Genomic DNA, 23,755 nt, shown 5'->3' with positions numbered 1-23,755 from the left:
AGAACTGCTACCTAGCCATTCGGTCCCTAGTCTGTAGCAGTGCATGGGATTCTTCCGTCCTAAGTGCAGGACTCTGCACTTGTCCTTGTTGAACCTCATCAGGTTTTTTTCTGCCCAATCCTCTAATTTGTCTAGGTCCCTCTGTATCCGATCCCTACCCTCTAGTGTATCTACCACGCCTCCTAGTTTAGTGTCATCTGCAAACTTGCTGAGAGTGCAGTCCACACCATCCTCCAGATCATTAATAAAGATATTAAACAAAACCGGCCCCAGGACCGACCCTTGGGGCACTCCGCTTGAAACCGGCTGCCAACTAGACATGGAGCCATTGATCACTACCCGTTGAGCCCGACGATCTAGCCAGCTTTCTATCCACCTTACAGTCCATTCATCCAGCCCATACTTCTTTAACTTGGTGGCAAGAATACTGTGGGAGACAGTATCAAAAGCTTTGCTAAAGTCAAGAAATAACACATCCACTGCTTTCCCCTCATCCACAGAGCCAGTTATCTCATCATAGAAGGCAATTAGGTTAGTCAGGCACGACTTCCCCTTCGTGAATCCATGCTGACTGTTCCTGATCACTTTCCTTTCCTCTAAATGTTTCATAATTGATTCCTTGAGGACCTGCTCCATAATTTTTCCAGGGACTGAGGTGAGGCTGACTGGCCTGTAGTTCCCCGGATCCTCCTTCTTCCCTTTTTTAAAGATGGGCACTACATTAGCCTTTTTCCAGTCATCTGGGACCTCCCCCGATCGCCATGAGTTTTCAAAAATAATGGCTAATGGCTCTGCAATCTCACCCGCCAACTCCTTTAGCACCCTCGGATGCAGCGCATCCGGCCCCATGGACTTGTGCACGTCCAGTTTTTCTAAATAGTCCCGAACCACTTCTTTCTTCACAGAGGGCTGGTCACCTTCTCCCCATGCTGTACTGCCCAGTGCAGCAATCTGGGAGCTGACCTTGTGCGTGAAGACAGAGGCAAAAAAAATCATTGAGTACATTAGCTTTTTCCACATCCTCGGTCACTAGGTTGCCTCCCTCATTCAGTAAGGGGCCCACACTTTCCTTGATTTTCTTCTTGTTGCTAACATACCTGAAGAAACCTTTCTTGTTACTCTTAACATCTCTTGCTAACTGCAACTCCAAGTGTGATTTGGCCTTCCTGATTTCACTCCTGCACGCCTGAGCAATATTTTTATACTCCTCCCTGGTCATTTGTCCAATCTTCCACTTCTTATAAGCCTCTTTTTTGCGTTTAAGATCAGCAAGGATTTCACTGTTTAGCCAAGCTGGTCGCCTGCCATATTTACTATTCTTTCTACACATCGGGATGGTTTGTTCCTGCAATCTCAATAAGAATTCTTTAAAATACAGCCAGCTCTCCTGGACCCCTTTGCCCTTCATGTTATTCTCCCAGGGGATCCTGCCCATCTGTTCCCTGAGGGAGTCAAAATCTGCTTTAGATTAATATAGATTAATTAATAGATTAACCTTGAGGGTGGGGGAAGGAAAGGGAACTATATAGAACTATTTTGTTTTAATAATCTGAAAAATGTTTTCCCTCAGACTCATAGGCGTGGGAACTAAGCGTGTGTGTGGGGGGGGGGGGGGGTGCTGCAGCACCCCCAGGTTTTATGTGGGGCTGCTGGCCCTGCATCCAGGCCTCCACTCCCCAGCCCAGGCCTTGGGTCTCGGCTGCTGGCCTTGTGCCACACCCAGGGCCCCATGCTCAGGACTCTCCTCCCTGGCCCTGCATCCGTGGCTTGGGTCCTGGCTACTGGCCCTGCACCCCGGCCGCTGGCCCTGCACCCGGGTCCTGGCTGCTGGCCCCACTTCCTGGCCGCTGGCCCTGTGCCCCGCAGCCCGGCTCCCACTCACAAGGTTCTGCTCCAGGGTCACAGCCGCTGGCCCTGCGGCTGGGACTTCGCTCCTGGCCCCATGCCTGCTCCCAGCATTTGCCTCCTTATCCCTGTCCTGGTTCCACCCCTGTGGAGACACGGCACTGCTCTCAGCGATGCGCAGGGCAGGGGGTGTGGACAAGGATTAGGGGGTTGGCTTTCAGCACCCCCACTATTAAAAGGGTTGCAGCACCACTGCTCAGACTAGAGGTTTCAAGGCCAGATAAGTCTCTGATTATTTTTCAGCTGAGATCAGAAAGGTAAATGAAAGAGGCAGAGCACAGTGTACCAGTGTCCCATCCTTCCATTCTGGAGTAATGAAAGTGCTCTTTTCATCATGAGTGAACTGAGACTGTTTTATTCTGTAATACGTGATAGGTAACTTTACTGGTAGGGTATTGCAATTCATACTTCCCACTGATCTTAAATCATAAATGCAGAAAGTTGCCTTTCCAAGTGTTTTGGCAGAATGAATGTCTCTTGAAACAAATATAAAGCTTTTATTTCTCAGGATTTCCTGGGATATACTAATCCCTCATGTCCTGGTTTGTCAGATGAAAAAGACCTTAAACTGCTTGATACTTTTGTAATTGCCCCTGGAATACTATTAGTGTTTTACAGCAAACATCATCAGCATCAAAGGCACCGAACTGCAAACCCTATGCCTGCTTCATTTGCAAAATACCCAGCTGAGCTACTGCTGCTCAAGAGACTGTTGTTAGAGAATGAGGAACAGCCCATCATCATTTGTACTTTGCACTAACAAGCCCATAGTCATACTTGACAAAAAAGGCCACTGTGAAATAAGAAACTGAATTGTCTAAAAACCACAGGTGGGAGAATTAGATGAACATACACGATGGCTACTGTGGTATATATAAACTAGTATTTTACTAAATTGGCAGACATAACAATGGCTAAAGTTACCTTGTTGTAAAAAGACTTCAGTAAAATTACCTAATGGGCTATTTGTGAATGGTTTGGAGATTTTGCCTTTCGAAGTCATCTTCTAGGACCCAATCCTGCTCTCACTGAAGTGAATGGAAAACCCTGATAGGCTATTTCCCTCACGAACCTTGTACATTTAAAACATGAATTCCTTCTTTTTGTTTTTTTTATTTTTATTTATTTATTAATATTTCAAGCACCTGATTTGCACTGCTTACTCTGTCACAGTTCAGATTGTAGGATCAGGTTCCTAAGGTAATAAGATTTGATTCTGCAAATCCTTACAACAGCAATCCTTACAAACAGTAGCCCCATATACTCATGTAAGAAAGGACTCCCCATTTCAGTAAGGGTTTGTAGGATCAGATCCACAATTTGCCAAAACAAAAAGGATCAAATTCACCCCTGTTGTAACTCCATTTAAAGTTAAGAAAGTTACACGAGGGGTGAATCTGGTCCAGTGGATTGAAGCAGGATGCTTGCATGTATGATCCCAAGTACTTTGCCAATAATCTTTGAAGCCTAACATACCAAGGCATTCTGGATACAAATTACAGGCATTCATTTCAGCAAAATGGAAGAATAATAGCATGATTTGATGTAATCGCTGTAATATCCCTTTCAAAACTCAAATGGGATTGAGAATTGCAGAGATTGTTCTCGCTTACTTAGAAAATCAAATGACTTCTTGTTTTACTTTTGAAATATGTTATTCAAATTGTATTTTAGAACATTTCCATTTGGTATTTATTTAGTTTAGTTTGTCTCTTGTTATTTCATTGCCATCCTAAGGCCCTTGGGCCCACATGAAGCTGACTGCAGGATTGGCATCTAAATTATTAAAAGTAGAACTCTCTGGTCTCTCACATTTTCACTTTACAGAATTGTGATTGAAAGTAGTTTCAGTCCTATAGGGTTAGGATGAGCAGACAGCAAGTTTGAAAAATCGGGATGGGGGTGAGAGGTAATAGGCACCTATGTAAGACAAAGCCTCAAAAAATCGGGACTGTCCCTATAAAATCGGGACATCTGGTCACCCTGTATAGGGTTGAGGTAAAAGCATATATGTGCTTGGTTTTTAGCTTAGCCTCCAAGAAGCTTGCAGCATTCAGCCTTCTAACGTAGCTCTTTTTTCAGTGTAATCTCATTGTAATCAATAGGAATCTTGCCTGAAGAGGAGTGCAGATTGGATTATCCTTGTAGAATCTGGGGTATTGCGCTTTGCACACGGCCGGCTCTAGGCACCAGCTTAACAAGCAGGTGCTTGGGGCGGCCAAGGGAGAGGGGCGGCACCTGCGGCAATTTGGGGGTGGGAGGTCCCTCACTCCCTCTAGGAGCAAAGGACCTGCCGCTGAACTGCCGCTGCCGATCGCGGCTTTTTTTTTTTTTTTTTTTCCAATTGACGCCGCCGATCGTGATCGCGGCTTTTTTTTTTTTTTTTGCTTCGGGCGGCAGAAATGCTGGAGCCGGCCCTGGCTTTGCAATACCAACGCCCCCATCCTCAGGCCCCAATTTAGCAAGCTACTTACTCACATGTTAGGTATATGCTTAAGGTCCATTGTCTTTTGTAGAACTACTCACATCCTTAAAGTTAGGCACCTGTTTAAGTAGCTTGCTTAACCAGGGTCTTAATGCTCAACCATTGAAGCAAATACCCAGTGATCGAGGAATGGGAGATTATTAGGGCATGGAAAAGTGCTTTCTCTTTTCCAGTTCAGACCTTTGGTATGAGTTTATGAACTGTAGCTAATCTATAGTGTTATTTTTAAGGTGCCTGTTTTTACTGAAATAATATCTGGTGGGAGGAGCATGTTTTTTCTTTTTTCTAAATTGGTCTTTTATTTACATGTGACATGTTCTGGATCAGATTGTGTGGGCCTACACCAGATTATTTTAAATCAAGCAGAACTTCAAGGGAGCTTTGCCATAATACAAAGCTCAGGTTCAGGCTGTGTGGGTACAAGTGTGTATAGAAGTAAAGCAAGGAAAATGTCAACACAAAAGGAATTAGTGTAATAAAGTTTGGAGAAGCTGAAATACAAGACAGTGAAATTCTACTTTATATTGTGAGCTAGATGTTCAGCTGGTCAATATAACAGATTGCCAGCTGAAGTTCTAACCTTTTCAGTTAGTCAATGGAGCTTACACCATCTGAGGAATTGGCTTTCAAAATGATTTATGTTATTGTTTTATATATATATATATATATGAAACATAATATTAGAGGATATAAGGAGTCCCCATTTTAAAGCATATGCAGAAGGAGGGAAGAATTAGTTTGAAAGTTTAACCTTAAATTTTGGAATTTCCTGACTTCTGAGAGTTTATCTCAACCTGAGTCCTATCTCCTTTTGTGTGGAATGTTTGCACAATTGGGCAGGCTTGTATGCATTTAAGATACCGGTTAAGGTATTGGCAAATGTGAACATTAGTCAGACCTTAGCCCAGGAGATAATCAAGGTTTCAGTGTTCATACTACAAGGTCATAACTCTGTTTACAAAAACTGCATGCCTTCCAGCCCCAGCTGTCCTGCCACTTCTCTAAAGGACCCTGAGACAATGTTTTCAGTCTGTCACATATAACTGTTACTGGGTAGCTTGTCAGCATATATGTGTACACTGACTAACTGCAACAAATAAAACCTCCTGAGAGTCTGGAAAAGTAAAAGAGCAACACAACCACCTGGCAACCAATAAATAATACATTACTCAGCATCTCATAAATCTCGTGCGTTCTTTTCTGAGGTGGAATAACTAATATGCTGCCTATTATTGCCATTTGTTGTTGCACTACACCGTAACAATTTAGATGTGGAAGCTGCAGGCCAGGACCTGCTATTAATAGCTTTGTATAGAGCTACTAATAGGGCAGTTAGGCAGTGGCATTGCTATGAAACCTAATTTGGGTTTGACACCTTCTCTTTTCCAAAAATAACACAAAAAAGCCCAAAATAAATCCATGGCTAACAGTATACAATATTAAACAAAGATTAAAGGCTAAAGAAGTACTGATTTTTTTAAAACACAAATAGGATAATGAAAGGAATATTCGGGGGGCCGGGGAACCGAACAACTCAGTCATTAGAATTCTAGTTAGAAATAGGCTAGAAGTGAGTCACTCAACTGATCAGTTGTTCCAAAGGTACCTTAATGTAACTTCCTTACAACGCAGTCCCAGGTGTATTGTATCAGAGCTCAGAATGGGCCTGATTCAAAGCCTAGTGAAGTCAATGGAAAGCCATTGACTTCTATGAGCTTTGGATCAGAGCCAGTATCTCCCAGTCATGCTTTGGGGTGAAAGGATTACCAAAAAAAGTACTCTGTTAAAAATCAAACATTAACATCAGGCATGAAGTTGAACAGTTAGAGGCTTCTTTATTGGTGTGCACATACATCATTACATTTTAAAGAGTCAAGTGTAGAAAAGACAAAGAAATAGAGGTTGAGATTCTCTCTGGTGCCTCTAAGAGGCATGGCACAGAAGGGTGCAGCCTAGGGGGAGGGTAAGACGCTTTTGCACCTCCCCTGCCTCACACTATTCTGTGCTGCTCCACAGGCTGGTAGCATAATTTACAGCAGCCTCTAGCATAATTTACAGAAGCATAATAGCCCCTAAAGCAGAGTTGGGCAAACTACGGCCCGCGGGACCCTCCTGCCTGGCCCCTGAGCTTCTGGCCCGGTAGGCTAGCCCCCGGCCCCTCCCCCGCTGTTCCCTCTCCTCCGCAGCCTCAGCTTACTGCGCCGCCGGCGCAATGCTCTGGGCGGCGGGGCTGTGAGCTCCTGGGGCAGCGCAGCTGCAGAGCCTGGCCTGACCCGGTCTCTGTGCTGCATGGTGGCGTGGCTGGCTCCCTCCGGGCGGCATAGCTGCCTGTCCTGCTGCTCTGGGTGGCGCGGCTGTAGCACTGCCAGCCACCAGTGCTCAAGGCAGCGTGGTGAGGGGGCAGGGGAGTTGGGGGTGGTGGTCAGGGGGTGGGGTTGTGGCTAGGGGTCGGGGCGGTCAGAGGGCCGGAAACAGGGGGGTTGAATGGGGTACGGGTCCCGGGGGCAGTCAGGAAGGAGCGGGGGTTGGATGGGGTGGTGGGGGGCAGTCAGGGGGCGGGGTTCTGGGGGCAGTCAGGGTACAGGGAGAAGGGGTGGTTGGATAGGGCAGAGGTCCCGGGGGGGCAGTCAGGAATGAGAGGAGGGATTGGATGGGGGGGGCAGGGGGGCAGTCAGGGCGGGGGTTCCGGAGGCAGTTAGGGGACAGGGAAGGGGGGGCGTCAGAGAACAGGGGGTATTGGATGGGGCAGGAGTCCGGGGGGGCTGTTAGGGGGCAAGAAGCAGGGGGAGTCGGATGGGGGCAGGGGCTGGGCCACGCCTGGCTGTTTGGGGAGGCATAGCCTCCGCTAACCGGCCTCCATACAATTTTGGAAACCTGATGTGGCCCTCAGGCCAAAAAGTTTGCCCGCCCCTGCTCTAGACAGACAGACAGGGTAGGGGTGAGCACTGTAACTTAGAGAGTGTAGAATCCAGTTTTTATATTCTTAACATGTTTTTCTTTTTTCTTTTTAGTGCACAAAAGCAACAGGGGAAACTCTTTAGACACAAATCAATGTCAAATGCACAATGCAAGAGAACCTCAGGATTTTACTGTTTTTTATCCATGATTTGGCAATCCAAAGCTGCTTCATCATCATGGCAAATCTCAAAGTGACGTGGCCTCCTTGCAGACTGAGCGCCACCTGGATCCATTGCTGACTATGTCCGTAAGATAGTCTGGCAGGATATTCAGTTTCTTACCATCACTGGCAATCTTATTGTGCCACCAAAGCTTTAGCACCATGTGATCGCCAGCCATGTACAAGCATCGTTGGTACACATGCTTCAGAATCTGTTGGTCTTCCAGTAATACAACCATATCAAGAAAACTGCCAAAACCAAACCAGTGCTGATGGAGGTGATTGCCTGGTTCAGCTTTGAATATTACCTGCTTTTCGAGGAAAATGGGTTTAGCTATTTCAGTTAATATTTGAATGTTCCATACACTAATTCTACATTTGCCACCAATGCACAAGATACTGGAAATGCCCTTTTGCAAGGTTTCACTGGTCATTTTTTGCCTCAGCAGCAGAGAAACTTGTGGCCATTCTAACTACAAGGACAACTGACCAGATTGTTGCAGACGGTCAGCTTCAGCATGGATACCATGATGTGAAAATACTGACCTTTGAGGGACACAGTTCTTGGTGAACAATATATACAATTTCCCCAAAGTATTGGTGTCTGTTACTGTTTTCTCTAGAGTTTATGTTCTTCAATCCATGTGCTCAGGTCAGTTTTTAAATCCATTAACACCCCATCTACAGATTTCTGAGATCTGACAGCAGGGTTCAAAATTTCCAAGGGATTGGAAGGATCCAAACTACAATCTGTGGGCCAGTTTTTCAAAAAATAAAGCATTTGCACATGTAACTGTGTAATCTGAATGCACACTTATCTGTTTGTGACATCACATTTATATTTAGTGAGCACAGTTTAAGGAATTTTAATTTGGCCCTATGGATCCTGGGATTTCATAAATGAAGAAGGAGACATTTGGCAAGGTGATGACTTCAGGACTGACTGAAGTTGTGATGGATGAGTCCATAAGGTAGTTTTATTTTGTTAATCTTTTCTCCTTTTGGGGTATGTAGGCTGGAAAGGAGTAATCATAAATGCAAAAAGCAGTCAGATATAGATTAGTTCAATGAAAACACTGAAAAGCATGTTTTTCATCAGGATCTCATTGAGGAAAGATCTTTTCCACTTGCATTCTAGCTTTGCCTGAGTAATTTTGAAAATTGAAAGCAAATTCCCCACCTGTCTGAACTTCCATGATTTACTGGGTTGAAGTCAGCAGACTGGATTGCCTTTCTCGGTACTCATATCAGCTTGAAAATGGAATCCTGAGTATTAGGTAGCATATTTCCAGATCCTCGCATACTGGGAGAGTGGGCTGCTCCACACTGGGATTGATGCCAAGTGAAGGTAAAAGCAGGATGAATCAAACAAGTCTTGCTGATCTTAAACTGGCATATGCTGATGAAAAGCAAAGAAAAGGCTTTGCTATAGTGAAGCCTGTAGCTGGCATCATACTCTTTGGTACATATATATGCCAACATTTAGTTCTGTGAAGAGTAGCCAAATGCAACTGAGAAAAAAAATCGAACCAAAACAATAGACTTGCAAGAATTTATGGTTGGTTAACTCTATCTGTCATTGTAATGTTTCTATATTTATAGATAAAATGCATAATTGCTGTCACATGCATAATGTACAATAGGTATGAAATATTCAATATGTCTATTCTTTCTTGGAGTATGAATTACTTTGTATTTCATCATGATAGAAAATTGCTCACTTGAACCAAAGCTTGCACACTATTAAGGAGCTGATAGTTTACTTCAACAAGCTTCTGCTGTCTTTCATTACTTTGGCAATCACTGCCAGTCACAGTTAAAGTTCGCAAACCCAGCACTCAGATCTTGAAAGTTCCAAGAAAGAGAGAAGATCCGTGCCCAAAGGTGAGAAGTGCCTTTAATTTTGTATATTCTCTTTTGGAGCAAACAGGTTCAAAGTAGAATGGTGCCACTTTTTTCATAAATAACAGCCTGATTTAAAGATTCTTCCTCTTGTAAATTGTAGTACTGTATTTTCAAAAGGTGTTTGCAACACTTTCCTTTCCTAGAACCTGAAAAGCCAGGAATGCCAAACTCTCCCAACATAGAAAGGAAAAGCAGGCCCAAATTAGTATTAAGTGGATACAGCATCTCTGAAATGGGGTAACTAATTCTGGCAACCATGAGACCTTTGAGACAAAAATATACTCTCACAGGCTGTGGGTGCTTTCATCTGATCCCTCAGAAACTCTACTCATTGGATGGCTTTTGAGCTTGTCAGACTGCAAAATGAGCACATGCAATCTTGACCTGTAGAGGCTAATGCTAGAGATGAGTGGTACATCTGTCATTATGTCCATTGATTTCTCAGCCTCTGCACAGGCTGCCAACAAAAATGCCATGGAACTGAGCTAACCCCACAACTAAGATGGGCCATAACTGAAGAGTAACCTAGAGGGGAAAGGCGCTGTACTGCATTGTTCATCCCCTAAGATACCCAGTTTCCTAAATACAACAAAAACAATAATAGGATAAATATAGAAATTGCTGGTCATGTAAATTGCTTTTTCTGTAACTGGTCTCTTTTGTCAAGTTAGCCTCTGTGTGAAAGCTGTCTGGAAAGCTAAGCCACAAAATTCCAGTTTTGGAGTTGGTAAAAGCATGTTTCTAAATTCACCTACATCCCAAGCAATAAGCACATGCTAAACACAGTGGTTATAAGTAAGTGCTAGTTCTTATATAGTGTTTTTTCATCAGTAGATCTCAAAGCACTTCACACTCTCCCATAAAAAAGATCAGAATATTGATTCCCATTTTATAAATGGGGAAACGGAGGCACAGGGTAGTAAAGTGACTTGCTCAACATCTCCTAGTAGCATAGTTAGGACCAGAACCCAGGTCTCACGAACACCAGTTAGGTGCACTAGTCAGTAGGCCACACGCAGTAGGATGTCATTTGACGAAAGTCACCATTTTGATCCGTAAATTGCTCAGTAATGACAGAGTTTTAAAAAATCATTGCATTAATTCTTGGTACTGTATACTACTAGAGAGGGTAAATTGTGCTGTACACATATCTGATTTATACAGTGGTCACCAATAAAACTCTGCATTTACCAAGAGTTTTCATACTACAGCATTAGATATACAGTGGCATCTGAGATAATATACTGCAGTAACTGCTGGAAAATACTGATTTTTAATGCTAATGTCTGCATGATATTTTTTCAAATAAAATAAGGAGATTTTCTGTAGCATTGATTTTGTAGGGAGCTTAAGAAAGCATTTATCAAGTCTTTTTTTCAAGTAATTTCATTTGAAATTGGGATGCATAAAACATTTCCATTATTCTTCTCAAAGATTTTTGTCCCAGTGAACTGGTTCAGATACTTTTAATTAAACTCAAAATATCAGTATTTTATCTGTTGATTTCCAGACAGTGAATAAAAAATGTTTTTCTATTGCTTTGAATACGGTGGAGAAGACATAAGTAATTTATAAGCCCTGAAGGTATTTGCTTTCTGAAAATGTGAAGCTTGTCAGAAGGTAAGCTCTCTGGAAACAGTGCTTTGCAAATGAGATGAAAATTGAGCTTATCATCATTCTTCCCTTCTCTCACTGTCAGTACACCATCTGCCATGCTCCCTGATTTCATTCTTGCATTCCTTCTCCATTTACATCCAGGTGCTCACCAAGTGTTGCTGCTTCTTCTTCCATAATAAGGCAGCCCCCCTTCTCCATCCCCACTGTCAAAAGACTAGCCCATGATCTAGTTATTTCTAGAACCTCCTGCTTTCTGGCCTATCCTTCTCTTCTATCTCCAGTTCCTTCTATCAACAATACTGACATCAAGATTAATCCCTTTCCTACCATTCTGATCATGTCCCCCAACTTCTTGAATCTCAGCACTGGCTTACCCTCTACTTCCACATAAAGTTCAAACTTTTTCTCATTCAAAACTAAATAACCTCACTATCATTTACTCTGACCACATCTCCTCCTATCAACACTTTCTGATTCCCAGTGTTTCTTTCCTGACTGCATCCTTCTTCATCCATGCAGGTTTCATGCTGCCCTATATGCCTATAATAGCTTTCCATGTACTTCAAGTCCCTTACATCTTCTGCATCAGAAAGAATACGTCTGTTAGTCTATAAGGTGCCACAGGACTCTTTGTTACTTTTTATAGAGAAATCTTTGGTGATCTTAAACACAAAAAGGAAGCTTATAAGAAGTGGAAACTTGGACAGATGACTAGGGAGGAGTATAAAAATATTGCTTGAGCATGCAGGGGTGTAATCAGGAAGGCCAAAGCACAATTGGAGTTGCAACTAGCAATGGATGTGAAGGATGACAAGAAGGTTTTTTACAGGTATGTTAACAACAAGAAGGTGGTCAGGGAAAGTGTGGGACCCTTATTGAATGGGGGAGGCAACCTAGTGACACATGATGTGGAAAAAGCTGAAGTATTCAATGCTTTTTTTGCCTCGGTCTTCACAGACAAGGTCAGCTCCCATACTGCTGCACTGGGCAGAACAGTATGGGGAGGAGGTGAGCAGCCCTCAGTGGTGAAAGAACAGGTTAAGGACTATTTAGAAAAGCTAGACATGCACAAGTCCATGGGTCCAGATCTAATGCATCCGAGAGTGCTGAGGGAGTTCGCTGATTTGATTGCAGAGCCGTTGGCCATTATCTTTGAAAACTCGTGGTGATTGGGGGAGGTGCCGGACGATTGAAAAAAGGCAAATATAGTGCCCATCTTTAAAAAAGGGAAGAAGAAGAATCCAGGGAACTACAGACTCACCTAAGTCCCTGGAAAAATCATGGAGCAGGTCCTCAAGGAGTCCATTTTGAAGCACTTGGAGGAGAAGAAGGTGATCAGTAACAGTCAACATGGATTCACCAAGGGCAAGTCATGCCTGACCAACCATGATTGCCTTCTATGATGAGATAACTGGCTCTGTGGATATGGGGAAAGTGGTGGACGTGATATATCTTGACTTTAGCAAAGCTTTTGATATGGTCTCCCACAGTATTCTTGCCAGCAAGTTAAAAAAGTATGGATTGGATAAATGGACTGTAAGGTGGATAGAAAGCTGGCTATATCGTCAGGCTCAATGGGTAGTGATCAACTGCTCGATATCTAGTTGGCAGCCGATATCAAGCGGAGTGCTCCAGGGGTCGGTCTGGGGCTGGTTTTGTTCAACATCTTCATTAATGATCTGGATGATGGCATGCATTGCACCCTCGCAGATGAGACTAAGCTGGGGGGAGAGGTAGATACGCTGGAGGGTAGGGATAGGGTCCAGAGTGACCTAGACGAATTGGAGGATTGAGCCAAAAGAAATCTGATGAGGTTCAACAGGGACAAGTGCAGAGTCCTACACTTAGAACGGAAGAATCCCATGCACTGCTACAGGCTGGGGACCGACTGGCTAAGTGGCAGTTCTGCAGAAAAGGACCTGGAATTACAGTGGACGAGAAGCTGGATATGAGTCAACAGTCTGCCCTTGTTGCCAAGAAGGCTAACGGCATATTGGGCTGCATTAGTAGGAGCATTGTCAGCAGATCGAGGGAAGTGTTTATTCCTCTCTATTCGGCACTGATGAGGCCACATCTGGAGTACTGCATCCAGTTTTGGGCCCCTCCCCCACTACCGAAAGAATGCGGACAAATTGCAGGAAGTACAGCGGAGGGCAACAAAAATTATTAGGGGGCTGGAGCACATGACTTACGAGGAGAGGCTGTGGGAACTGGGCTTATTTATAGTCTGCAGAAGAGAAGAGTGATGGGGGATTTGATAGCAGCCTTTGACTACCTAAAGAGGGGTTCCACAGAGGATGGAGCTCAGCTGTTCTCAGTGCTGGCAGATGACAGAACAAGAAGCAATGGTCTCAAGCTGCAGTGGGGGAGGTCTAGATTGAATATTAGGAAAAACTATTTCACTAGGAGGCTGGTGAAGCACTGGAATGCGTTACCTAGGGAGGTGGTGGAATCTCCATCTTTAGAGGTTTTTAAGGCCTGGCTTGACAGAGCCCTGGGACTGGGATGATTTAGTTGGGGTTGGTCCTGCTTTGAGCAGGGGGTTGGATTAGATGACCTCTTGAGGTCTCATCCAACCCTAATCTTCTATGATTCTAAGGGAAAAAAGAAAACCGCTTTTCTTATGCTGCAGTAATGTTCCAACACATAACAGTTTACAATCGTATTTTGGATCCCTTTTTTAATAAAGATCTCTGTGTTCAAAAGGTAGCATGGCCTAGAGCAGTGGTATTCACTAACTTTACTGATGGAGTCCAAATTCCTGTATTTCAGGCATTGCTATGAGCTGCATTAATTATCCTCAGCATTTCATGTGTAAGACTACACCACCTATATTCTTTCTGTCTTTCCATTCTTCCCTTTCACACACACACCCCCATTGCTGAATTGAGGAATTTACACAGGAACCAGGGCTATCCTCTCTGAGAATTATTTTTTAAAAATGCCTATCATTTAGTACAATCCTAAGCACTTCAGTCATCTTGGGCTATAAACCAGAGTGATGCTGGCTCTTACAGTTCACATGCAGCAGCCCCTGGGGATGGAGGGCACAGCTAGCAAAGTTCCCAAAGTAGGCAGTACTGATATGAGAGAGAGAGAGAGAGAGAGAGAGAGTAGCCAAGACAATCTCTTCTTAAGGGACTGTTATGGAACTCTAATCATAGTTCAAGCTGCGCTCCCCCAGCAGAACTCCTGAGGGAGGGCAAAGAGTGTTAGGGCATTGACTGCCTGCTTTCCCTTAAGGAGGAATTGTACCTCTCTGCTCCAGTGGAAGCGAATCAAGTTCCAAAATATTGCTCCTCAGAAGTGTCTTCAATGAGCCAATGATAAAAGGCATCTCAAGCAGGGATGGCTTGGTATTTAAGATTGAGGGTGAAAGGGCAGAACCCCTACTTCCTCCTGCACACATATAGCCTTCTCACAGGCAGTGGGAACACTTGTCTATAATAGAAAACAGAATGCCAATATGTTGCAATAAAATGCATGTCAGTATATCTTTATAAACATATGTATGTCTTTAAAGCTGTGTTCTGTCTATCCAGGATATAGTGTTTATATAGCAATGCAATGCATCACTACTGAAATTAATTTTATTGCAATATTTTGATATTCAGCTTTCTATGATATAAATGTCTAAAAATGAAACTTATTGCCATGTGCCTCCCTGGCTTTTGTTCTTCCTTCTTTTTCCTGCCCTCCGCTTCACTTCTTCATTCCTTTTGTTGTATATTTTTGTCTGTATTTTCATCCATGATTTTTTCTGTGTTCCTGCCTTCCTTTCCCCGTGTTTGTTCCATTTCTTCTTCCTTTTTTTTCTTACACCCAATCCCTCTTCCTCCTTCCTTCATTTATACTTCTTCCCATACACCATCATTTTCAAGCTTTTTAATCTTACTTCTCACCTGCAATCTTTCTCTCTCTCTCTCTCTCCACTCTTCAGTATCACAACTTTCCCTTTTCTAAACAAATTCTCTACTTCTATCTCCTGTCCTCTTCATTCATCATGTCTCTCTCTAATTCTCCACCCGTTAGCAAAAAGCTCATTCATTATCTCTGTATGTACAGCAGATAACCCTCCAGTCTAATCTCTCCTTCCCCTGCAGCATCCAGTCTGTCTCCTCTTTCCCTTTTCCAGCTAAAATCAAAATAGTCTCCTCTTTCCCCCCTACCTTTTACACAATGTGCTTGCTTTCTCTACTCTTTCCTCTCCATCCTCTGTCTTCCCTTTCCTCCTTTTCATCTCCTGTCTCATCTCTCTCCTCTAACCTTTACATTCAGCCTTTCCCCGACCATAGACCCAGGAGAACTTTCCAAACAGGACCAGATATAAACCAATCAGTGATGTCTTTCTTCATCATTCTAAGAGAGAAACAAACTGCCCTCATTCAGTCAAACAAGTTGTTAGCTCTGAAACCTAATGATAACACTTTAAATGACAATGTTGCTAACCATTTCACTGATGATCATTTTAGCAGACATGTTCAGCTAATGTTTTTATCTCACAAACTTAAACTACCTCCTACACTTTGATAGTTAACCAAATGCCCCAGCTGCCAATACCTCCATCTACCCTCTTGACAACTTTTGTAACAGTCATGCACTGTCAGTACTAACATCTGAGGAACAATTAGGAGCAGACTACAATAAACTGAATCTAACAGTAAAAGGACTAAAGCACATTAAGTCAATGGGAATCTTTGAATTCAATGGGCTTTGGATCAAACCCCAAATGAATAACACAAGGAATATTTTATTGATTGAATTATTCATTTTCATATTTAATTCAATAACACACCTCAAGCTCCTTCAGAATTTCCAGTCTGCTGCCCAGTCTGGTGCTGGGGGATTTTGCCACAAGAGAACTCAGGGCCTTGGATATGACTAAGTATTGCAGTTCAGACCATCTGGTCATAAAAATAAATATATATCTAAAACCAAATAAAACTGGTCCATTTTCCAGGCCCTTTTGTGTCTAGACCTTTGTTATAAATTGGCTGCTGAATTTGTTCATGAGCAATATATATATATATATATAATTCCTAGCAGTGCTCATAATGAGACATCTACACAAATGACCTTTAAAAAGCTCAGGAACTCTTTCACATCACTGGCAAATTGAAAGCCTGTGTTTGCAAGTATCACAAATAAAAAGAGAACCTCACTCTATCTAAAAATAAAACTATATAGCTAAAGAGCTCACTGAATAGTAAAACCTTTAAAATAAATGCCACTTCCTTTTCCACAGTGAATGCCTTTATCACAGTTTACAGTTAAATTCTTTCCATTGAATTGCAAGATTTTATTAAATTACAGACTCTTTAGAGGAACTAGCTATCCGGTTTTTCATATATTTTATCTATATAGCAATCCTCTCTTGAATTTTTCTGTTTCAGGTGGTTTTTTAAAACTTGTTTGTTCTCTATTTATATCTGACTTTCTTCAAACAATATAAGACCCACAAATTAAAGATCTGTTTCTGTAGCCTTAGTAGCATCCTGAACAATTGGTCATTTTTAAAAAAAGTGAATTTAGTGGGCCAGATCCTTGGTGCCTTTTATTGCTGTTTTGACTCAGATCCAATTTTGAGGGCTTATGTGGGACTTAAATGTCAGTTAGGAATTATGCTCCTCCCCACCATCTGCAGAGGGATGAATTTCATCCAGAGTGAATGGTGTGTTTTAAGAAATATCCCAGCTTCTAAGATGTTTCAGAGTTGACTTCTTTCATAATGTAAATTTTCTGAATCCAGATTCACAAGCTTTTCTCACTATAAAGAAGTGTAAGTAAATATTTCCCTTTTTCAAATGCCCAATTTTCTCACGTTTTGCCAATTCCAGTTTAACATTTCCTATGAAAACCCCTTGGACCTATTTTGGATTTTATTCAGATTATTCCATGAGCGAGGAAAAGGGTGAGAGGAATGATTTTTTTTTATCCTTCCAGTGTGCAGCTACATGATGTCATAACCATAAGAACACCAATATAGAGCTGATGAAAATGACCTGACTTTCTTCATTTCCTTTTGACATTTTGTGTTAATTAAATGACAAGCATGGGGTACTACTACTAATTACTCCTGGGGGAATTCTGATTCTGTCACTGCGCAAGTGTAAAATTAATGTCCCTTGCTGATCTCTGCCCCCCTCAAATAATTGATTCCGATGGGGAGGCAAAGGGAAGCTTTCACCCACCAGGCCTCATGTGGCACCAGAAGAGAGGACAGCTGGCTCATGGGCTGGAGCAGTCAGCTGCAGAGAGGAAGGGTAGATGCTGCCTTCCTGACAGCACCCTGCCCGCAGGACCAGGTAAAGAGGCATGGGATATAGGAGGATGGATAGAGTGGGGCACATGAGGCTGCTGGGGGGGTCTCACAGACTGGGATTCAGAAGGGCTAGTGCAGAGGACAGACTGGGGCAGGGGCATAGGAGTTAGTGGGGTGACATTGAGCCAAGGGCTGAATGGGAGTGGGTGAGTTGGAATGCAGGGACACATGGAGACGAGGCAGTTATGCCTGGCTGAATGGGCGAAGCTAGAGGTCAGTCAGGCTCTGCATGAGGAAGTCTCTTCAACTCCCTAACCATTCTCCCACCCACACCCAACACTCCTCCAGGTTCACTCCCAAGCTCCTTCCCAGCAATTACTTCCCTCTCCCTCAGCTCCTCTGTTAACCCTAACTTGCCCAAGCCTTTGCACTGCTTCTGAGGGGTGCAGGAAATACACTTCTGTATTGTAGTTTAAATGAATTATTACTCAAAGTTCTGTATTAATATGCCTAGTAAGGAACCTATTTGTCAAAAAACATTTCCTGGATCTTTTTTGTTGTCTTATTGTTACAGACATACTTGCTGACAGGTATTTTTAAATAAATTACCAAAATCATTGAAACTGGCATGATTATATTGTTATTTTGACAAATAAAATATGCAGAATTTTGCAGCATTTTAAAATATTATACACAGAATTTTTAACTTTTTGGCGCAGAATTTCCCCAGGAATATACTAATAGGTGCTTCCCCCAAATACTTGCTATTGGGACATATCACCATGAAAATGAGATAAGAACAGTATTGGTAACATAACATGGGAATATGTTTATTTTTTGAATATATATATATACATAACGCCTACCAAACACATCTCTGAAGTGCATGCAGTTATCAAGATGCATTGGGGTTTTAAAACTGCTGATTTATTGTGCCTTATTTATGGAAATATATGTACATTTATGCACAACTTGCATCCTATTTTACAGCTAGAAGATGTTGGAAAGTATGCTAACAAGTTGGCTGCTTGCTTTTTTTTTTTTTTTTTTGCACCAAGTCCTCCCCATATGCCTGTAATTTCTTTCCTCCCTCTGTGGTGAGTGCTGTTGCCTGTGTTTATGCATCCTCCAGTTGTTTAAGCTCTTTGCTGAATATGCAATGTTGGGGTGGAACATATGGTGTAAATGTTTTGTACCTGGTCATGACTTTGTTTACAAAGGCTACACCCTCTTTCTTTCTGCTATGCACACAATGAGCCTGGGAGGTCTGCATCCCCATGCGTTATGTGAATTTAATCCAGTGGAAACTTACCTTTAAAGAGGGTTATGTGCTCTTTGCCTCACTGTAGACAAAAGTTATTACTTTCTTAACTCTCTCCTGTGGTGAATAGTCAAGCTCAGGCTTGTAGGCTAAAACTTACACACTTCTGTTGTGCACTACTATTCTGTATAGACAAGCCCAGGGGTAGGCAACCTATGGCACGTGTGCCAAAGGCGGCACGCGAGCTGATTTTCAGTGGCACTCACACTGCCCGGGTCCTGGCCACCAGTCCGGGGGGGCTCTGCATTTTAATTTAATTTTAAATGAAGCTTCCTAAACATTTTAAAAACCTTATTTACTTTACATACAACAGTAGTTTAGTTATATATTATAGACTCATAGAAAGAGACCTTCTAAAAAGTTAAAATGTATTACTGGCATGCAAAACCTTAAATGAGAGTGAATAAATGAAGACTCGACACCACTTCTGAAAGGTTGCCGACCCCTAGACAAGCCCTACGTTTACAGGGATCCCAGCAATGAGACATAGTTGTCTCTGGGATGGGGACATATCAGCGAATGAACTAATTAACAGAAATACTGTAAAGTTTGAGACAAGATAAAGAAAATCTGCATCGGATTAAAGGAACCCCTCTCACCCCAGTCTCAGTAAGACAGAGAAGAATTGCCCTGCTTGGTATTTGGCCAGGATACTCGGGTTAACATTCTGGTATTTTTAATGACCCTGAGTAGGCAGGGAGATTCATAGATTCACAGGGTTTAAGGCCAGAAGGGACCACTAGAACATTTAGTTTAACCTCCTGTTTAGCATACACCATTAAATTTCATCCTGTTACCCCAATAACTATGTCTCTATTAATACCTATCATTAACTAGATCTCTATTTGTATTATTATTTGTATTGAAGTAATGCCTGAGAAGTTTAATTGTAGATCAGGATGTTAGTCATAGACCAGTACCTCATTCTTCTGTGCCCTGTATAAGCACATAACAAAACCAACCTTAATTGTGACATTTCCTAACTTTGAGTGCTTAACTTTGTAACCTGAATAATGTTCCTTAAATGTATACCTGTAGAGTCCTGCTACACATAGAAATTGAGAGCATATGGAGCATGCTCAGTCATTCTGTGGAGCTAAATGCCTGCATAGTCTGGTCAGCACAAGCAATTGGGAGGGGGTGAAACATGCTGAATAAGATAAAATCTTCTGAGATTTTTGCTACTAAAATTAAAGAAGTCTCTACTGACCGTGCACAAACTGCAATTGGCGCAGATTGTCATGGGGATGGCAATAGGGATATGCTTGACACAAAGGCCACCTTTCTACCAAATGTCAAGTTCCTTTTCCAAAGCACAAGGGCACTACAGTTGTTTGAAGAAAAGATCAACAGAATTTTTTAACATGGGCAAAGAACATATTTCCCCTTAGCCTCCTGTTTGGAAATTGGCTGAACTGTTTTTTGCTGAAATTTTCAAAGAAATAAAATAAAAATTAAATGCCTACATTAATCAGCCCGAGGCAGAAACCTACCATGTAAAATTTCAGATTAAAAGATTAAAGGCTGGCAAAAATATAAGCAACTGAAAAGAGGGTGTTGTGTAAATGTAACCGTAGGAATGGATGCTACCAGAACTATCTACAATACACCAGATTATAAACCAGATTCCCAGTGGGGGGCGGGGGGAGTTGCTGGAGCTGGGAAAACTACAAAGAAGTGTCCAGGTGATTGTGTAGGATACAGCAGTGGGGAAAGGTACTTTGTGTCTATATGCGCAGAACTCTCCCTGCATGGGTACCTGGCCTCCCAGCACGTAGACACTCTCCCCATACAGATACATAAAGCGAAGAGTGTACACACCAACCAACTTTCCCTCTGCGCTGCGCTAAACCCGCAGGTTCAGCGCCCCCGCCCCGACACTGGGGAGCAGCTGCTTGTCTCGTGAGGCAGCTCACTTGCTCCTGCCCCGCCCCAACCACAAGAGAAGTCTCGCGAGAAGCTGCATGCCTCGCTTGGCTGCCCGTAACCTTAAGGAGGCTGCCTGGAACGCACCCAGAGAGTGTGTCAATTATGACGCCACGGAATGGAACGCAGCGACGGGCGGATGCAGTGATAGGCGGCGGGGGGAGGCAGAATTCGCTGCTCGAGAAAGGGCGCTGCAGCCGCTCGCGCGGGCGTTGGGGCGGCAGGGGAACCGTGCACTGGCAGTGCGCAGCTGTCGCCCGTAGGCGGGGGTCATGCAGAACATTCCTCAGCTGTTTAATAGACCCACGTGCCTCTTTGATGGCTAGCTGAGGCTGAGCAGCCGGTGTAGCGTGCAGCACAAGGATGGGGAGCTTGCAGCAGGCGTTACTCCAGTCCTGGTACACAAAGCAGAACTGCCCCCTCCCCTTCTCGCTCTCCTGGCTTCGGCGCACACCCAGCCTCTGCGGCGGGGAGGGGGAGCGTTGCTGTTTCAATGAGAAATTCATCCATCTCCCCGCTGCTTGTGCACAAAACGTGCCCGGCTCCCACGGTGGGAGCCCTGCCAAAAAAAAAGGGGGGGGCCGCAGAGACTGTCTTCCGTGGAAAGTCACCCGAGTGCCCGCTTTCCCCCGTGTGTGTGAGGCCGCCGCTAGAGGGAGCTGTGCTACAGAGAGAGGGAGGGAGAAGGGAGAGGCAGCTGCCGCAGGAGGAAAAAGACCCCCCAGCTACTTCTTCAACTCGGTCTGCCCCCTTCCTCCTCAGCTCTGCGCTGCTGCTGTCAGTAGCGGCGGCCTGAGGAGCCGCAGAGACCCCCACAGCCCGGCTGCGGTCAGGGCCGGCGCACAGCCCCGGCGCGCAGCAGAGGCGGAGTGGACTGGGGCTGCTGCGGCTGGGTTCCAGTTCTCTCCTCCTCCATCCACCCACCCAGCTATATCATTCTTAGTCACGGCTGGCTTTGCTGCCGCTCGCCTTCCCGCTCTCCCAGCTGGTTTTGCTTTCCCTTTTGCTGTCAGTTTCCCCCTGTGCACCGACCAGTGGGGTTTACATTTAAACAAACCAAAAGCCCCGGGCCGGAGAGGGGGAGAAGCTCTGCGCGAAGGAAGGTAGCTCGCGGAGAGGCGTGGAGCTCCCCACCCCTCCCGACCAGCCCCATCAGACCATCCGGTAAGAAAGTAAAGAAGCCAGCGAGGGTGACACCGACTCGCCCGGAGGAGAAGAAGCGCGTCTTCTCTCCCGTCTCGCCTCCTTTCCGTCCCCGCTCCTCCCAGCCCCTCTTCTCTGAAGCACCGGCAGGAGCAGACTGGACTCATGATGGCTTCAACCACTACCTGCACCAGATTCACCGACGAGTACCAGCTCTTCGAGGAGCTTGGAAAGTAAGAGACCTGCCGGCCGCTGCACACTGGGCGGGGAAAGGGGTCCCAGAGCGGAGGGGAGGGGTATTTCGGTTGTGGGCAGGGGAGGTGGTTTGACCCATCAAGGCTGGGCAAAGAGGTGGTTTTTGTTTGGGTGTAAAATGAAGGGGTGGGGGGGTCAGGCTGGTTGTTGCCTCAGATCCTTTGCAAAGGATACTTAGTGCATTGCTGATCTCTGCAGTTGGAGCTGTCATGGGGGAGGGAGGAGGATTCAGCTCTATGCACGTATCTAGATGATAAATTCATATTTTTTAGACACAGCTGCTTCTCTGCTTTGCATGCTTGTCTGTTTTATACTTGATACAATTAGGTGCCACGTTTATTGATGCAGAAAGTTCAGCTGGGCATACAGTACATTTTGCATCCAGCACTTTCAATAGGGAGGAAGGACGACCCTGCGTGAATGTAGTTTGCCCCCTCCCCTTCCCTCCTCTTGTTATTTATGAAAGATTGTTGTTCTCGATCTTAATATCACACTGTATCTATCATTCTCTTCAGGATTTATAGCCACCATTCTCGCCAGGCTGTAGGAGAAACCCGATGCAGACGAGAAAGCTCTGCCCAGAGCAGGGTGTGCTTTTGTATTTTTCATGACCAGGATCAGAAAAGCTGTGCAGTTTATTTGACACTCGAAAATACACCCAAACGTTCATAGATCCATTGTTTACAAAGAAGCTTGATGGCAGTGTGTTGTTCAGACCTGAAATTAACTATTGCCCAGTCTCCAGTTTCTCTTTGATTTTTTTTAATTTGTGAGTTCATTGCTGTGTCATTTCGTTATGTAAATGACTTGAAAAGGCTTGTGGGGATACCATTTGGTATTAAAAACATGGAGAATATGTCGTAAACAGCAATCTAATTCAAATGCTCCTTTTCTGCAGGAGTAGGAATGTCACCGTGTAGCACTGTATTCATTAAGATCTACTTCCTTGTCACACAAATGGGCTCAGTGTTTAAATTAAATTAAATACAATCGCCATGTTGACGGAGCTGGAGGTGAATTTTTTACTCAGATTTTGTTTTGTTTTTCACACTTTTTTGCTGCTTGTAAGATAGTCACAGAGCATTTGAGGCTTTTGAGTCAGGGAACTGTAAAAATGTGCACGTTTCCGGTGTGTAAATACCATCACTTATAATTTACTGTGTACATATATTTAAACTGTTTAATGATGTGACTTGTGCTCACTTATATTTTAAATCCAATTTACTGTTATAGTCTATAAAATGAGTAATGATTGCCATTTTGTGCTCATTTTCCTGTCTCCTGTATTGACATTATGAGTTTCAATCAAATCAGTTAAACACTCAAATTATTAGAACCATTATCCAGTATTACAGCCCTTGTATTGATGTTTGTCTGGTTATTGGTTTTCAGGGGGGCATTCTCAGTGGTGAGAAGATGTGTGAAAATTCCTACAGGACAAGAGTATGCTGCCAAAATTATCAACACCAAAAAGCTGTCTGCTCGAGGTGGGTATTTTTCAACCCAATATTTTCAGTCTCTCTCTCTGTTGCTCTCCCCCCCCCCTTTTTGTGCTTATAATAGTATTATATCTAAGCATTTACACATTGAGTAGATATTTTATTTTTTTCTCCGTTTATTTTCCATTTTCCTAAAATACTGGTTAGATTTTCCATGTTGTTAAGTAATCTTTTACTGACAGACAATGCTTAGATATGAGATTACTGCTCTACCATGCTAAAAGGAAAGATGTACAAATTCTAGAGCATTTTTTTGAAGATGCAAATCTGCTTTTCAGCTCTGAGAGAGAGTTTGAATAACAGCCTGGAATGTCATTTT

The 23,755-nt window shown here is 43.6% G+C and overlaps 2 protein-coding genes across 32 annotated transcripts in view; both read left to right on the top strand.

Annotated features, from left to right (window-relative positions):
- The window catches only part of ARSJ (arylsulfatase family member J), a 118,550-nt gene extending 107,941 nt beyond the window's left edge, over nt 1–10,609 (top strand). For all 4 annotated transcript variants that reach the window (XR_508933.4, XR_006172649.2, XR_010601303.1 and 1 more), the window contains one exon: nt 7,402–10,609. The gene's annotated coding sequence lies outside the window, so the exon portion shown is untranslated. The remainder of the gene's footprint in view (nt 1–7,401) is intronic.
- Nucleotides 10,610–20,654: 10,045 nt separating this feature from the next.
- Nucleotides 20,655–23,755, top strand: part of CAMK2D (calcium/calmodulin dependent protein kinase II delta) — a 274,191-nt gene continuing 271,090 nt past the window's right edge. For 22 of the 28 annotated variants that reach the window (XM_065596268.1, XM_042842359.2, XM_065596264.1 and 19 more), the window contains exons 1-2: nt 21,194–21,915; nt 23,330–23,424. In XM_065596268.1, coding sequence (XP_065452340.1) covers nt 21,848–21,915; nt 23,330–23,424 — 163 coding nt within the window. In that variant the 5' untranslated portion in view covers nt 21,194–21,847. Of the gene's footprint in view, nt 21,916–23,329; nt 23,425–23,755 lie in introns of all 28 variants that reach the window. The other 6 variants (XM_065596261.1, XM_005290327.5, XM_042842353.2 and 3 more) reach the window with 6 other exon arrangements.

Source organism: Chrysemys picta, chromosome 5 (genome assembly GCF_011386835.1).
Source record: "Chrysemys picta bellii isolate R12L10 chromosome 5, ASM1138683v2, whole genome shotgun sequence".
NCBI classification, from domain to species: domain Eukaryota; kingdom Metazoa; phylum Chordata; order Testudines; family Emydidae; genus Chrysemys; species Chrysemys picta.
The sequence above is the reverse complement of the archived record's forward strand: the minus strand, read 5'-3'. Positions and strand labels throughout refer to the sequence as shown.